Genomic DNA, 16,542 nt, shown 5'->3' with positions numbered 1-16,542 from the left:
TCATCCATAAAATGCGAATAATCATCCAGAGCTCACATAGTTGTTAAGGGAAACAAATCAGTTAAAACAACGTATACGGATACATGATACAAAATAATGCATGTGAAAGCACCGTGTAACCGGAACATACCATGTTATACAAATGACTCTCGCTGGTTTTAAAAACCTTTTCAAAACTATCTGGAGACCTGTTGTTGGCAAAACCTAAAGCAAGAACTACAACTAGTATGGAAATATTTAGCACAAGGTCAAAAGGGTCCTACTCTTTTTTTTTTTTTCTTCCCGGCTATGCCCTGTGGCTTATGCCATCTCAGTTCCTTGACCAGGGATTGAACCCGGGCCCTTGGCAGTGAGAGCCCAGAGTCCTAACCACGGGATCACCAGGCAATCCTCCTGTTCTACTCTTTTTGACTCACAAAATTAAGAAAGTAAAAATGAATACTTACTGACTCAAGGTCTTTGCATAAAAGAAGAGGAGGATGCCCACCACAAACACAAAGAACAGTTTGAAATCCACAACTGGAGCAAAAAAAAAAAAAAAAACACAGACACACAACAAAGATTTTGTGTCAATGCAGTTAGTGAAAGACAGTCAACTTACTGAAATGTCACTCCAGAAAAGCTGAACCCAGAAAATCAAGTGTAATAAAAACAGACTTACTGTTTTGTTTCACACTTATTGTATAGATAAATGTCTTCCTGGCTGGCTTCACAGAGAAACAGACAGTCTCTCCATATGGATGGATGATTATGGTTATATCATTAGACTCCTCTGGTGTCCAAAAGTTATGAATCATACATTTGATGATGGATAGAATGGTTTCTGGATACTGGCAATTATACCTTTCTGTGATATATACAACACTGAGCAGGCCTGAACTGGTAATTTTCACCTATGAAATGAGAATCAACAAATTCACAAACAGAGAAGTTAAAACTTCTTATCAGCTTCTTAAAATCATGAGCAAAGGAAGAGAGAGAGCCCAGAACTGGCTGAGTAAAGAACACTCAGAGAACTTGGTCACGTTCTGACCCCACGGATGGACCTGGCTTTCTGGGTTTAGTCAACACATACGGGAGCACAGACACTTCTGAGAGTGGATGTTTCTCCCCGAGTTGTGGTTTAACACCCTCTTCCAGCAGGTTACTGTGACCAAAGGCCACATGCAAACAGATGAGAGGAAATAATGGGCAACAAACTACTGGGTTATAAACCTCACGAGAAGAGGATTTATTTCTCCACCATTTCCACTGTGATTGAGAAAAAACATTTCTTTCTTCCGGATCACCTGAGCATATGTGCTTCAGGCTTCTGTCACCATGTCCTCTGAAGAGGGGCCCAAGCCCAGGTCCTACTCAACTCCTGCAGCAAAGTGCCATCCATAATGCCAAGCAGAGGCCAACAGCCCAGGGGCCATTAAACGACACTCTGCTGCTGCCTTTATCCCTCTTTCTTCTGTGTCCAAGGGGAGGGCGCGCCTGAAAAGGGGAGTGAGAGCAGCAGCCCTGAATCTCAGGCATCAGGTGGTATCACCCACAATCTAGCTCCACCCCAAACCTCTTGGGACTTCAGCTCCTGGCTCACCGTCGCTCTCCAAATACTGCTTCCTGTTACATGTCTCTGGGATTAAATTTACACAATATACACATCCTGTCCTTCCAATATCCTGGCTTCTTGGGTCCCCAAACTTCTCCCCTCTTACAGCTCCTGTTCTCCACACACCTCAGGCAATCACTCCCGCGGCCACACACTAGATCTCGTCAGTCCCAAACTTCAGCCCCCAATACAGGCTGCATGAAATGCACCCCAGCAGACAACCACCACCTCCTATCTTTCCAGCGTGCCCCGCTGACTCCCAGACGCCAGCAAGCATGGACCCCAGCATTGATCAAGCATCTTTCCCCTCCTCCTCACCCTAGAGGGCTTCAGCCCCTTCTTTTCCAGCTGAGTTCCATGATCAGTCACTATGAAACAATCCCTCACATGTATCCTTGTCTGTACCCCTCCTGCTCTATCACACTCACTCCCAAAATTCAACCCTCCGCCTTTCCCACTTATGCATTTGCAGCACTGTGCTGGAAAAACCAGCAGGGCTCTCTTCCCACCCATGTCTGGGACTCTGAAGTGGGACCAGAGGGCTGCCTGCCATCACACCACACATTCCTGTCCAGCCGCTCTTCCCTTCTCTTCAACCCCAACCTCACAGCTTCTCTGTCCTCAACACCCCAGTAACTCCTCCCCTCCTCGCTCTTGGCTGAGGATCCTTTCAACTTCACAGAGAACGGAAGAGATCCAAGAGAACCCGACGGGCTCCTGTCCCCGTATCTCCCCACCTGTCAGCACTGTAGGCACATGCTCTGCTGCCGGCTTGTGCATTTCGGAGGAAATTCCCACCACAAGGAGACTGACATGCTCCATTCTAAACTCCCAACCTGTGCCCTGGATCCGACCCACTCGGCTGCTCAAGGACATCCCACCAGAACCTCCTCCCACTTTACTAGACCGTTCCCATCAGCTTACAGACACGCCAGTATTTTCCTCATTAAAAAAAAAATACACACACGAAAACCTTCTATTGACTTCCTTTCACGCTCCAACCATCACCCCTTTTCCCCGCTTCCCACTGCAATAAAATTCTTCTGCATTCTCCAGTTCCTCTCCCTTTTTTCTGTCTTTAGCCACTTCAATCAGCCTTTCGTTCCCAACAGGCTACCCCTGACAAGGTCACCAGCAACCTCCACGTTGCTAAACCGAATGGTCAGTGCATTCCCTGTCATCCTCTGATCCGTCCACAGAGTCCGGCACGGCTGGGCCCTCACCCCCCGTCCCTGCCGCGCTTCCTGGGGCTCCCGGGGTACCTCCCCACCCTGCTTGTCCTTCCGTCTCTCCACTGCTGCATCCCCCCAATCTCCTAATAGCAAACTGGCCCAGTCTCAGTCATTGGTCCTTTCCTTTTCTCCATCTAAACTCACTGCTTAGCCTCATGGCTTTAAGCATGATCTATAAATATGCCTCACTGCTTTTGCAAAAAGAAACATAGGAAAGAGAACAAAACTAATTCCCTACATGTATCGAGTGGGAAAGGGTTACAGGGATGAGATGGAAGGACACTTCTCTGAGAACTTCTTTGTGTAGTTTTGACTTCTGGGCCTTTAATATTGTGCCCTTTTGACTTTAACATTGTACACGCTAAAAAAAAAATGATAATAAAATCAACTAGGATGAGGAAAAACTCTGAAATGGTAACAAATAAGAACAAATGTATTCCAAATGAATAATATAACCAGATTTAAGGGAGATGGGTGGGAAATGCATGAACCCAAGTAACTTTTGAGCATAGTATTAAGATTTGTAACCCCATTAGTATTTAGATGGTGCAAACTATGAGAATAAAACCTTGTAAACAAATGCTGAGTTCTTGTTACTAGGCTTGCTTTTCACAACAGTATGGCTTAGCAACTCTGAAATTACTCTAGGAATAGGAAAACAAATCAATATATTGAGGATAATGGGAACCAGGTTTCTCACAATTCAAGAAGAGAGCTACAGAGATGGAAAGGACAAAGACTAGAATGAATCCAGCGGTACTGGAGAGGTAAGAATGCATGGTTTTTGACAGACAGATAGGAAGGAAGGAAGGAAGGAAGAGTTATGTGTACAGGAGTATGGATGTGTATGTGTGTGTACACACACATTTGACAATGATATCCAGTAGTAATACCTAACACTTAGGCTCCTCAGAAAATGTATGACTCCAGAGCTGGGTCTAAGAAATCACAGGGTAAGCCTGGGAACATCTTATTTGCCAGAAGGTAAAGAACTGCTCAAATAATGATAAGCACAAGGTAAAAGTCACAGGAGCTAGTTTGAAGGGGCTCTTACTGGCCAAATCCAGGACAAGATGAATATGAAAATAAACAACAGAAGTAATGAACTGTAATTCAGTGAATGAACTGGCAATCCACGAGACTATATGGCTCTAAATAAATTGGAGAAGTAAATTCTTCCTTACAGAAGAATGCCAATGGCTGTCGAAGGAATAATGGAATTAGAAAAGCACCATTTGATAAACACTGTGATGGTAACTGATTTAGGCAAGCATCATCAATGGATAATAAAACTAGAGGGTGAAAGTTTGACGAGCAACAGAATATATACCTAGTCTCAAATTATCGCCTCAAAATATTCATTCATCACAGAGGTGAAAATAGTCATTTTGTAGTAGTAAAACTGCAAACCAATAGATACCAACTTAAGTAAGTGACCAACGTGGTGTTAAGTTATCAGGAACAGTACTAAGCAGTTCATGTGCCCACTGATGCAGATGATGTCCCAGCTCTGCCCCAGCTGAGAACACTTTCCTCAGATTTCCTGCTGGGTGACTCACATCACTGAAAGCGCACTTGAATGTCACCTTTCCGATGAGAACTCCCCCAACCGTTCTTTTCAATACTGCAACTTGCCTCTGCTTCTGTCGTTCTACTTAAACTCTACATTCTCTTTTTTCATAGCACTTACCAGTTTTATAATTTTCTCCTCTTTTACACACGTGGCTAACCCTGCCCTACCACCCCAGCTACCCCCACATTCCTGAGTGTTAACATCACAGGAACAGAGATCCATTTTGTTCACTTATGGATCCTGAGAGCTTAGAATAATTCCTGGCACTTCAGTTTAGTTCAGTTGCATCCAACTCTTCGCGACCCCATGGACTGCAGCATACCAGGCCTCCCTGGCCATTACCAACTCCCAGAGTTTACTCAAATTCATGTCCATTGAGTCAGTGATGCCATCCAGCCATCTCATCCTCTGTCGTCCCCTCTCCTCCCGCCTTCAATCATTCCCAGCATCAGGGTCTTCTCAAATGAGTCAATTCTTTGCATCAGGTGTCCTCGGTATTGGAGTTTCAGCTTCAGCATCAGTCCTTCGATGAACATTCAGGACTGATTTCCTTTAGGATGGATTGGTTGGATCTCCTTGCAGTCCAAGGGACTCTCAAGAGTCTTCTCCAACACCACAGTTCAAAAGCACCAATTCTTCGGTGCTCAGCTTTCTTTATAGTCCTACTCTCACATCCATCCATGACTACTGGAAAAATCATAGCTTTGACTAGACAGACCTTTGTTGGCAAAGTAATGTCTCTGCTTTTTAACACACTGTCTAGGTTGGTCATAACTTTCCTTCCAAGGAGTGTCTTTTAATTTCATGGCTACAGTCACCATCTGCAGCGATTTTGGAGCCCAAAAAAATAGTCAGCCACTGTTTCCCCACCTATTTGCCATGAACTGATGGGACCAGATGCCATGATCTTACTTTTCTGAATGTTGAATTTTAAGCCAACTTTTTCACTCTCCTCTTTCACTTTCATCAAGAGGCTCTTTAGTTCTTCTTCACTTTCTGCCATAAGGGTGGTGTCATCTGCATATCTGAGGTTATTGACATTTCTCCTGGCAATCTTGATTCCAGCTTGTGCTCCTTCCAGCCCAGTGTTTCTCATGATGTACTCTGCATAAAAGTTAAATAAGCAGGGTGACAATATACAGCCTTAACATACTCCTTTCCTATTTGGAACCAGTCTGTTTTTCCATGTCCTGTTCTAAATGTTGCTTCTTGACCTGCATACAGATTTCTCAAGAGGCAGGTTAGGTGGTCTGGTATTCCCATCTTTTGAAGATTTTTCCACAGTTTGTTGTGATCCACACAGTCAAAGGCTTTGGCGTAGTCAATAAAGCAGAAGTAGATGTTTTTCTGGAACTCTCTTGGTTTTTTTATGATCCAAAGGATGTTGGCAATTTGATCTCTGGTTCCTCTGCCTTTTCTAAATCCAGCTTGAACATCTGGAAGTTCACGGTTCACGTACTATTGAAGCCTGGGTTGGAGAACTTTGAGCATTACTTTACTAGCATGTGAGATGAGTGCAGTTGTGCGGTAGTTTGAGCATTCTTCGGCATTGCCTTTCTTTGGGACTAGAATGAAAACTGACCTTTTCCAGTCCTCTGGCCACTGTTGAGTTTTCCAAATTTGCTGACATATTGAGTGTAGCACTTTCACAGCATCATCTTTCAGGATTTGAAGTAGCTCAACTGGAATTCCATCACCTCCACTAGCTTTGTTTGTAGTGATGCTTCCTAAGGCCCACTGGACTTCGCATTCCAGGATGACTATCTTGACCATATGTGAGATCAGAGGTAACTTCAAAATTTCTATAATGTATATATATATATAGAAAGGTTTGAGATAGCAATTATTTTGGAAAGTATGTGAGAGGATGTTGTCCTGAGCCATGTCTAAACAGCAAGCATCATATAGTATATTTACTTGGAGCAGATGGAGAAGGGCTGATGAAGAGTGTGGAGAGTTTATGTTTCTACCACATCCCTCTGCTTGAACGACCGTGTGGTTCTCCAGGCCACTGTCCTACTGGTAATAGCTCTATGTCATACAAAAACTCTATGTCTATTTCTACTCTTGAAATAGTACCTTTAAACTCTCTGTTCCTAAGACATAATTTGAAAGTCGGCTCTTACCTGCACAGTTGACCATATATACTTCCATTTCACTTGGGAATTTTGATTGTAGCAGTAACAGTCTGACAGAGAAGCTTTAATTAAATCCATCTCCTTCAAAGTTTTACACCTAGAAACTGAGAGATGGAAAAGAGAATATATTTCCTAAATATGTAATTGCCCCAAATCTTCTTTTTTATTCACAGGGTTAATGATGGCTGCTTTTATAGTTCATGAGCATTAATTCTTCTATGCAGGTAATTATAGTCCTTCAGTCTTTCCAGCCTAGCGGGAGACTAAAATATTACAGTCCAATATCAGTAGTCACATGACAGATGGAAGGACTGTAAGAGCAAAGAGAACAGGCACGTCTTCAATCTTGAAAGAGAGGGCAAGGACTCAAGAGGCTTCCCAAAGAGGAGGAAATGTGAGTGGACCACTGATCACAGTTGGAGGCAGTGACCTAGAAGTCAGGGGATGGGGATGACAAGTGTGTACAGATCCACAGAGATGAAGGAAATGATGGAAGTGGTCTAGCCACTCACGAGGATGGAATGCAGGGAATCCATGAGGACGTTTTAACACCGGCAGCTAGAGAGCTAAGCAGCAGTTATCACTACAGTGAGCAACAGGGACTTCTGGCTGAAAGCGGAGCACTGGGGGATTTTAGGTAAACGAAGCTTCAGCAGGAAACTGCTGACATGCCAGAGGGTTTAACTGAGAAGAGTTCAGTGAAGACGTGGACAGGGTTAAGGCATCAACAACAAGGAACATGAAGCTCCCAGGCACCAACAACAGCAGAAAGCCTTCAACATTCCTAGGCCTGAGATGGCAAAGGGGGCCCGCTGTCACTGAAGGTGCGAGAGCTGCAAGGACAGCAATTCAAGGGAACACAGACACTGCCCGGAGTGCTGCCCACCACCCCCCCATCAGTCTCTCAGCAGCCAGACCCAGTGGGAACCAGAGGGCAAAGAAGCCCAGAGGCCAGCTTCCTGGCACTGACAGGGGAGAGAAGGGCAGAGAACGCATCTGTGGGAACAGAGAACACAGTCGGGTCTTGGAAAGAGCATTCTGGAAGCCTTATGAAACGTCAGAGGGGAAGAACATGGCAAGCAGAACTGTGGAGGCTCCTGAAGCAGTCTGAATAAGAAATGAACTAAGTAGGAGGGAGAAAGAGCAGATCAAAGAACAACTAGGAAGTGGAATCGACAGACTTAAGAGATTCAGAGGTAACCTGATGGTTCTGGTGAGTGGGGAGACGGTGAGGCCCCTTATCCACATAAGAAATACCAGAGAAGAAGCAAGTTTGTCCAGTGTAAAGGGCATGAGTTCAGTTCTAGATGTGCTGAGTCTTCGTTGATGGGACTAGGTAAAGATGACAGGTCTGGAGCACAGGAGAAGTCTGGCTCAAAACAGATGCAGTATATACATATGTGTGTGTTCTAGGCAATATAAAATATATAGTATGTAATAGATAATACAGCAAAACACAGTAAAATAGAGAGAAGACAAGTGCTGTGTTACAGATGGTAAATGACTGTAGTAAATGCCACAACCAAATTAAAAAGTAATGGGGTTCATTTTACTCTGTAGCTGCTGCTGTTGAATTTAAATAAAGGGAGATGAAAATCAAAAGCCAGTCCTGGACCCAGGACTGGGTACCACCACTGCATCTGTCAAATACGGAACATCAACAGGGCACATAGAGAAACCACAGGCCAACCCCTGACTCCTCTAAGGAGAGTGTGATCAGCTGTTTCTCCAGGAAAACCTGAAATGAAGCCAGAACCACCTGCTACACCAAAGCTGGGGGAGGACGGGGTAACCGGTAATGACCAGGGAGGAACAGAGTGGAATCAGTCAGCTAGAGCGGAGATCTCTGTGCTGGGAGTCTCCAATAAAAGAGGGGATCCCTGCCTGTCACTGCAGAGGGAGCGCACTGGGAGGCGGGGGGGAGGCAGGTGAAGCGTGATCTGGAGTCCCCAGCAGCCCAGACCATCATGAGAACGTGAACCCCGGCCTGCTCCTTCCTCAGAGTTCCTCCTCAAACCACACGTGTGCCCACTGTAGGGCCTTTGTGGTGGTTCTCCCAGGGTCTTCGCTCTCTCTGAGAGTTCCACGACTTCACAGGTTGAGTCAGTTCACACAAGTATGGGAACTGACTGCTAGCGGGCTTGTTAGTGGGCAGGGGAAATGCTGAAGCCTGGGCTTCACAAGCAAACACTACCTTCCACTGAGGTTTTTTTTTCATTTTGGTCCTAAGACTGTCTCCTAAATCATTTGATATCTGTAACTCTTCAGCTAAGAGCAAGATGATGCAGTCTAGGTGCAGTGCAATAGCTTGATTTTAGGAGTAAATGCTCCTGTCGTCCAGATGGCGGCTTCATGCACTTGGATGAATGTAAAGGACTGCTAGCTGGTCGGCTCCCAGAACCGCCTCAATTCCGCTCCCCCCGCCCCCCCACAATCTATCCTCTTACCAGCACATGGACCTTTTAGAAACATCAATCAGAGCGCATCGTTTACCTGCTCAACCACCCTCTCTTCAAACGACTTCTCAAAGCAAAACCTGCTCTCCTTTCCTGGGACCCAGGCACCTCTGGCCATCCCTTCGGCCATACTGGTCACCCTGTCCTCAGGACATTGAGCCGGCCCTGCCTCAAGCTTTCCTGCATGCGGTTTCCTCCTCTTGCCACTGCTTTCCCCAGACCTTGGCAGAGTTTCTCCTTCCAGTAGATAACGTTTGTGTGCTCAGATGTCCCCTTCTCAGCAAGGCCTTCTCTGACCCTGCTGTCTGAAACGGCACACTCCAACCCCTCCCTTCTTACTCTGCTTTCTTCTCTTCATATTACATACATATTTTTTAGTTGACACTCTCCCTTCATGAAGTTCAGGACTCAGCATGTTCATTACTGGATCCCAACATTTAAGTATTCGTCTTTTACACGTGTGCTGTAATTCCAGAGGACTGGTGGGTTATTTGGGCATGCAGAGTTGACCTAGGGAAGGCAAGGCTGTCTTGCTGTATCTCACTGTGCGTACTGTTGGCTGAACCCATGGGAGGCAAGGCATGAGTAGGGAAGCCGGAAGAAAACTCGAGGAGCCACAGGACCTGTAGACACGCTGTGTTCTCTCCTCTGGTTGACCCAGAGGACACAGACCTAACGCAGCCACAACGTAGCCCCGAGGTCTTTTTCAGGTGGAGCTTACATATGCTTACAGAACAAAAGTAGCCCGTGGCCACCTGGGTACCTTGTGATAAGCAGTGTTATAAGTGATCTCAGCTGTTACATCATCATTATTTACAAAACGCGGGACAACACTATGCCATCCCGGCTAGTTTGCTCTTTCCCTATAGTGGCCAGTCTCACAAGAGCCTGGCCAGTACTGACCATAAGAGAGGGTGCTCTCCAGGCTCCCCCTGAAGCAACCTGATGCTGGACATCTGTCCAGCCTGCACCATGGTCATCCCATCCACAGAACCTGCAGGCTCCACCGCCTCTTCCCTACCCGAGCATCCATGTGCCCTGAACTAAAGGGTGAGAGCTACAACCCTTGATATCCCTCGAGCTGGGAACCATCTTATTTCTCCTCACCAGGCAGAGGAGGGCAGCGGGAAGCAAGCGGTGGGAATCCGCTTGATGTCGTTGGACTCGACATGGTACATCAGCACATTCTGTGTAAGGGACCTCCCAGCTGGAGGATGAGAGCTTGCTCTGATGTCACCTGGTCTTCAACTGGATTAAGGAAAGCACAGATAGAGGCAGGCTGCCCTGCTTTCTGACACCTGCAGACCCACTACTAAGAGCATGCTGCAAACAGCGTCTCCCTGGAATTCTCCAGAGCGACGTCTGGCTTTGGCGGTGAGACTGACGCTGAATTCACACAGCACAGGAGACATCACAGACGAGGCGCTGGCATTTCGTGATGTGCTCTGGCTGCTCTCACCGTTACCACCTGTCCCCTGAGGCGACTGCATCTCAGTCAACCCACACAAGAATTCCTAACTGTCTAAGGAACTAGAAACTCAAGCCACGAGAAACTGCAACCCTCGCTCCAAGGGAATTCACTCCAAGGAGTCTTAAGTCATGGACTAGTTGGACCAGCCTAAGACAGCAACTTTGACAACCAAGGTTCTTAACACAGCTGGCCTACTGCCTTCCTAGAGGGAACCAGGTCTTCTCATTTGAGAGCATTTATAAAGGTCACGTCCTAGGCCTCGCCTCCTTTCAGTTATCTTCTAGAGACATTTCATTAGGCAGGTTCTACTTCCTCTACCTCCGCCTGAGGGTGGGAAACAAAAACTGTAGCCAGCTTGACTATTAGCTGAACTCTGTCACCTGTTCAAGCCCTGACACTGAAGGCTGTGAGGCTGCGGGAACGTCTGCAGGTGTCATTTACTCATGCAGCCTCGGTCTCTGCCCATTCATTCAGGTAACATTGGAACGTCCTGGTGGTAGATCGGGCAAATGGAAATATATCACAATAACAGCAACATGCCCTTACAAGGCAATCCAAAAAACATAAGGGAACTTCTAGGGAATCACACAAATGTCATAACAATCATTCACTGGGTCAGAAGAGAGTAACACCCGCCCAGAAAGAGCCGCTGCTTCCCCGGAGCTGAAACACATCTCCTTCCCAGCAGGTGTCCCCCACCCCCATAACCTGGGTACTCACTTCCTCAAGCCTGATTCAGGTCAGGAGAATGGTCTGCAAGTGTGGGCAGGCCCAGCCCTGCCTCAGTTCCCAAGCACTTGGGAGCATCTGCAAGACCGACCCTGAGTGCCATCCTGACTGTGACGACCCGGCAAGGCCAGCATCGAGCACGGCCCTCCTGAACCACCTGCAACCCTCAGCAGGCTCTCCTGAACCTTCCGACAATCCCGACTTCCAGAGAACAGTGGGTTTCCGGCCAGTCGTGCCCAAACCGCTGTGACGGAGCTCAGTCCTTTACATTACTAAAGGGTTAAGAGTCAGGGTTCCCTTTACCACTGAGATCCCTTAGTTCACTTAAAATACCACTCAATTTGAAAATATTTAATCCAACGTTAGGACTACATATCAAATATAAAAGAGACCGCTTCACATCACTTGCTTCAACCAATAAATTTAAAATTACTCTTTCATACTACATCTGTCATTTATTAGTTTCCCTAAAGGTATAAGGATATAATTAAAGAGTTTAGTCGTAAACTAAACTTATCTTTTAAGGTAAAAATATTCAGTCAAAACTTCAAAAAAGGGCAGGTAGTACTTAAACCTACTTACGGAATATGCTAAAAATAAAAAGCACAAACACTCTTCAGGTCTTTGCAGATTTTAAACAATCCCCAACGTAAAAATATTTCAGCAATGTTCCTTCTGAAAATTTAACCTTACATGCCCTTACGGGAAAAAATATCTTCAGGTGAAATTATAATAGAATAATAAAATCACTTATTAAACCAGGCTGCCACTTTCCCCATCTGGCCTATATGACTGCTTTTCTTTTGGGGTAAGGAAAGGGAGGGAGAAGAATTAAAAAGCAATAAACTTGAACTCCTGAGAGTTCACAGGGTGGAAGGATTTTTGGGGGTATTATTCTGTAAGCTCAAATTCAAACTAACTAGCAGGTAGTATCAAAGTTACAAAGGAACTTCTCTATTAACCATACTTGTTGTTTTTCTAACCTGGCTTGAATATGAATCTTAATTTTCATTTCTCCAAGAAGGTGCACAGAGAATGAAACCGAAACTATCACATGCAAATGCACATTCCGGTCTGATTTTAACTGCAAGTATTGATTTTCTTCCCCAGGGGTGAATTTGAAAGCTGTGGTTTCAAATGGCCTATCACTATGGTTCAATCCTGGGAATTCATTGCAGTGGTCTGAACTTCATCTAAGGACATTGCCTGCTGGTTCCAAACTCCTGGTGACTTTTGGTTTGAAGGTCCTCTTCCTCTCAGTCAGACAACTATCTGCCCCTCCTGTATCAATTACCTCTGACTTTCCTCCAAATGGGGAGCCAGAAAGCTGTTCTGGCCTCAGTCTGGATGTTCTCCATTCCATGGAAGGGTATGTGTTTTCAAGACAGATTTCTAGAACAGGAAGTATCATCTAATCCAAGCATCTCACATTATAGCTGGGCCCTATTTTTGATAATGAAGTACCAGCTGTTTGATTTCAAGTTTCTCATAAAACTGACTGAGCAGCAATGGTTCTCAGACCCAGTCAGTCTAGTCCGGGGGTTCCAATACCACAGCTGTCCAGGACGCTTCAGTTTGAGCCGTAAAGTCCATCTGAAACAGCAAGTGTTACGGTAAGGATATAGAAGTTGCCATTTTTCTTAGCTATGGGCTAGAATTTTATTAACTCAATGGGCATCCTGTACATCTTAGATCAAAAGCATTTATAGATGATCTGATTAGCAAAATAAAGTTGACAGTGTCAACACTAAAAGTGGTAACAGTAAAAACCTGAAATAATGGGTTCATTGAGGCAAATGAAAGTAAAGAAAAGGTAGCGCACACAGTGTATGAGAGTCTGCCTGTCAATGAGGAGATGTGGGTTCAATCCCTGGTACAGGAAGATTCCACTTGCCTCAGAGTAACTAAGCCTGTGAGCCACAACTACTGAGCCTGCATTCTAGAGCCCACAAGCCACAACTAAAGAAGCCTACGTATCCTAGAGCCCGTGCTCCACAAGAAAAGCCTTCACAATGAGAAGTCTGCACACCTCAACGAAGAGCAGCATGCGCTCATCACACCTAGAGAAAAGCCTGAGCAGTGACAAAGATCCAGCAAAGCCAAAAAAAGAAAAAAAAATTTCCTTAAAAAGAAAAAAAGGTAAGGAAAATATTGGAGAACATTCAGCAACAGAAGATTTTTGTTTTACTGATGAGAAAACTATAGCCCTTAAAGATTATCTGCCTGGACCAAGGTAATTGTACAAGTGGCTGAATGTAATGACCGAAGAAGAAATCAAAGTTCTGGATGCTGGTCCAGGCTACTTACAATGTTCTGGCTGCTGCCATGCTCGGAAACTCTTTCTTAGACAGATCTGTGCTTTATTTTTTTCATCAGTAGATACTGGTTACCTCTCTTACTACCAAGCCCTCTTCTGTAAAATGGGTATATAAATGGTTCCTACCCTATAGGGCCACTATGGGTATTAAATAAGATAAGGCAATCAAAGCACTTTTAACACTGCCCAGTACAAAGTAAACACTTGACAAACTTCTATTCAATGAAAGCGGATCTAGAATAGCCCCCCAAGTACCTCACTGTGAGATTACCAGGAGTTGGCAACTCGAGCTGAAAATCTGGTAATTGCCTTCATTCATACACAATCCGGAATTTACCAAAGGGGGTTAGCTTTCCCCACCTATAAGCCCAAACCTGGCTGCCTCCCTTGCAACCGAAGGTGGGCAAAGAGGAAGAGAAATCAGTGGACAGTGAGTCCCGGAGATCTTTTAAAGGATTTAATGGGGAAAATTAATGAAATAGAAATGTTAAGCTCATAGCAGAACTGAAGTTAGAACTCTTGCCCTGCCCAGAGTTAGGATCTTGAGAGCACTCCATAGATTGCCCATACCACCACCAGCAGCAGCTACCATTTCCTGTTTTCTCTGTACCAGGCATCGTGCACACGTTACATATCCCAACAATCCTGTGAAATATTATTATCCGTGTTTTTTTTCACACGTGACCAGTAGTGGCTTGACTGACTCAAGATCAAAGAACTAGTCAGGGCAGCAGAATTTCAGTGTAGTTCTAAAGCTAAGCTTTTACCATCCCTAATCTTGAGTCCAAAGTTGCAGCTAGACAAAGATTTTTCGGCCTAAACTGATATATACAAATGTCCTGTGTCGAAAGCCTTGAGACAAGGATCATCTGTAACAATGACCTGTCTTCAGGTCCTTGGACAAATCAAAACTTCTCAGAGCTTTGGTTGCTTCCGTAAAACGTGGGCAATTAGCCTCCAACTAATAAAAATAAATGGAAAAAAAAAACCAAAACAACACGTGGAAACTGAGCCAGCTGCCTCTAAGCCTGAAATCCAGCCCCCGGCAGAGTCCAGGGAAGCCCAAGCAGGCGGTCAGGGAGGCCGCGCTCGCGGAGGGAGCCTTAAACCAGGAGGGAGACGCCGCCGCCGGGGCGGGCAGAGCCTGGAAGCCGGGCCGGGGTGCTGGGCGGGCGGGGACGGACGGGCAAGGGCGACAGGAGGCCGGGGAGCGAGGCGGCGTGCGCGCGCCCGCAGCCCGTGCCCGCGGTTACCTGAGACGGCTGCCGCCTCCTCTTCCCAGCGCTCGGCGCCCGCGGGCCGCGCGGCCAGAGACGGCAGCCAGAGCAGCAGCCAGCACGTCTCGGGGCGCAGCCTCATGCCGCTAGAGGGTCAGCCGCGCGCGGCCCTGGGAGGAGGGGGACGGGGCTCCTCGGGCGAGAGTAGCGGAAATGGCGCGCGGCGCAGGAGGAGGGCGGGGGGCGGCGCGGCCTGCCGGCGGGAAGGGCCGACGGCCCGCCTCCCCCGGCGGAGGAAGAGTGCGGCCGCCGCCCAGCCCCCCGGCCCGCCGGGCTCCGCCCCGTCTCACCCTGGAGGGTGTGGGCCCGAAGGGACCATCTGTGGATTGTGCAGAAACCTGCCTGACCCCGACTGCGCGGTTTTAGGGCTCCGTTTTCAGGGTACCCTTGCGTGACGTCCCAGGAAGGCTAAGGCCCTTCAGTTAAGTTCAGTCGCTCCGTCGTGTCTGACTCTTTGTGACTCCACGGACTGCAGCACGCCAGGCTTCCCGGTCCATCACCAACTCTTGGAGCTTGCTCAAACCCCTGTGCATCCAGTTGGCGATACCATCCAACCATCTCATCCTCTGTCGTATCCTTCTGCCGCCAATCTTCAGCAACCCCCTTACTTAAAAAAATAATAGAAATCAATTTAAAAAATAAAAATCAACTTATCTTTCATTTTCCGCTTTGTTTATGACAATAACAAATCGGCAATTTCGTTGCTTAAATAGACTGACTTCTCACATGTCAGTATAAAGAGCATGTAAAACAGTCTCTCAGAGAAGACTCTTGAGAGTCCCTTGGACTGCAAGGAGATCCAACCAGCCCATCCTAAAGGAGATCAGTCCTGGGTGTTCATTGGAAGGACTGATGCTGAAGCTGAAACTCCAATACTTTGGCCACCTCATGTGAAGAGTTGACTCTTTGGAAAAGACTCTGATGCTGGGAGGGATTGGGGGCAGGAGGAGAAGGGACGACAGAGGATGAGATGGCTGGATGGCATCACCCACTCGATGGACATGAGTTTGGGTAAACTCCCGGAGTTGTTGATGGACAGGGAGGCCTGGTGTGCTGCGGTTCATGGGGTCGCAAAGAGTCGGACACGACTGAGCGACTTAACTGAAAACATTCTCTCACCAATGTAACATACCCCTTGAAATTAGCTTGTGTGTATGTGTGTGTGTGTGTGTGTGTATTTAAAAAGATACAGAGAATAGATTGGTTGCCGGAGAGGGGGTGGGGAGATGAGGGAACTGGGTGAAGGTGGTAAAAAGGTCTAAACTTCCAGTTATAAGTTCTGAGGATGTAATGGTGACTAAAGTTAACAATACTGTAACCTTATTTGAAAACTGTTGACAGCAGATGTTAGAAGTTCTCATCATTTAAACAAAAGCCTGCAACTGTGAGGAAGTGTATGTTAAACAGATTATATTTACAATATATACATATATCAAATCCCTATGTTGTACTCCTAAAACAAGCACAGTGTTCTATGTCAATCATATCACAATAAAACTGGAAAAATACCTTGAGTGGTTTTAATAGCAATAATGAGTAGAGAACTCCTAGTTTGAAATATCTTTAAACTGTATTTTTTTTTTAAGGCACAGATCCTCTTCAGGCCTTGGAAACCCATTAATGTGATTCAGTATTTCACACTAAACATTCAGTAGAACAACAGCTCGTTTCCTATTTTGTAATTTTGGGCTTCTGCTAAGGTACTCCAGAGAACCCAATTGTGACAGAAATCACCTTCTAAAAATAGTTAAC

General features: G+C 46.1%; 1 protein-coding gene across 4 annotated transcripts in view; it reads right to left on the bottom strand.

Moving 5' to 3' along the window:
• Nucleotides 1-15,020, bottom strand: part of NEMP2 (nuclear envelope integral membrane protein 2) — a 34,633-nt gene extending 19,613 nt beyond the window's left edge. For all 4 annotated transcript variants that reach the window (XR_011490910.1, XR_011490911.1, XR_011490912.1 and 1 more), the window contains exons 1-4: nucleotides 14,767-15,020; nucleotides 6,529-6,644; nucleotides 662-893; nucleotides 447-519 (exon numbers count right to left, since the gene is read on the bottom strand). Coding sequence is in view for 1 of the 4 variants with exons in the window: in XM_070475855.1 (XP_070331956.1) it covers nucleotides 447-519; nucleotides 662-893; nucleotides 6,529-6,644; nucleotides 14,767-14,872 (527 nt within the window). In the remaining 3 variants the exon portion in view is untranslated. The remainder of the gene's footprint in view (nucleotides 1-446; nucleotides 520-661; nucleotides 894-6,528; nucleotides 6,645-14,766) is intronic.
• Nucleotides 15,021-16,542: the final 1,522 nt, after the last annotated feature.

This window comes from Odocoileus virginianus, chromosome 13 (assembly GCF_023699985.2).
Source record: "Odocoileus virginianus isolate 20LAN1187 ecotype Illinois chromosome 13, Ovbor_1.2, whole genome shotgun sequence".
Taxonomy (NCBI): Eukaryota; Metazoa; Chordata; class Mammalia; order Artiodactyla; family Cervidae; genus Odocoileus; species Odocoileus virginianus.
This window is presented reverse-complemented; position numbering and strand designations above follow the sequence as displayed.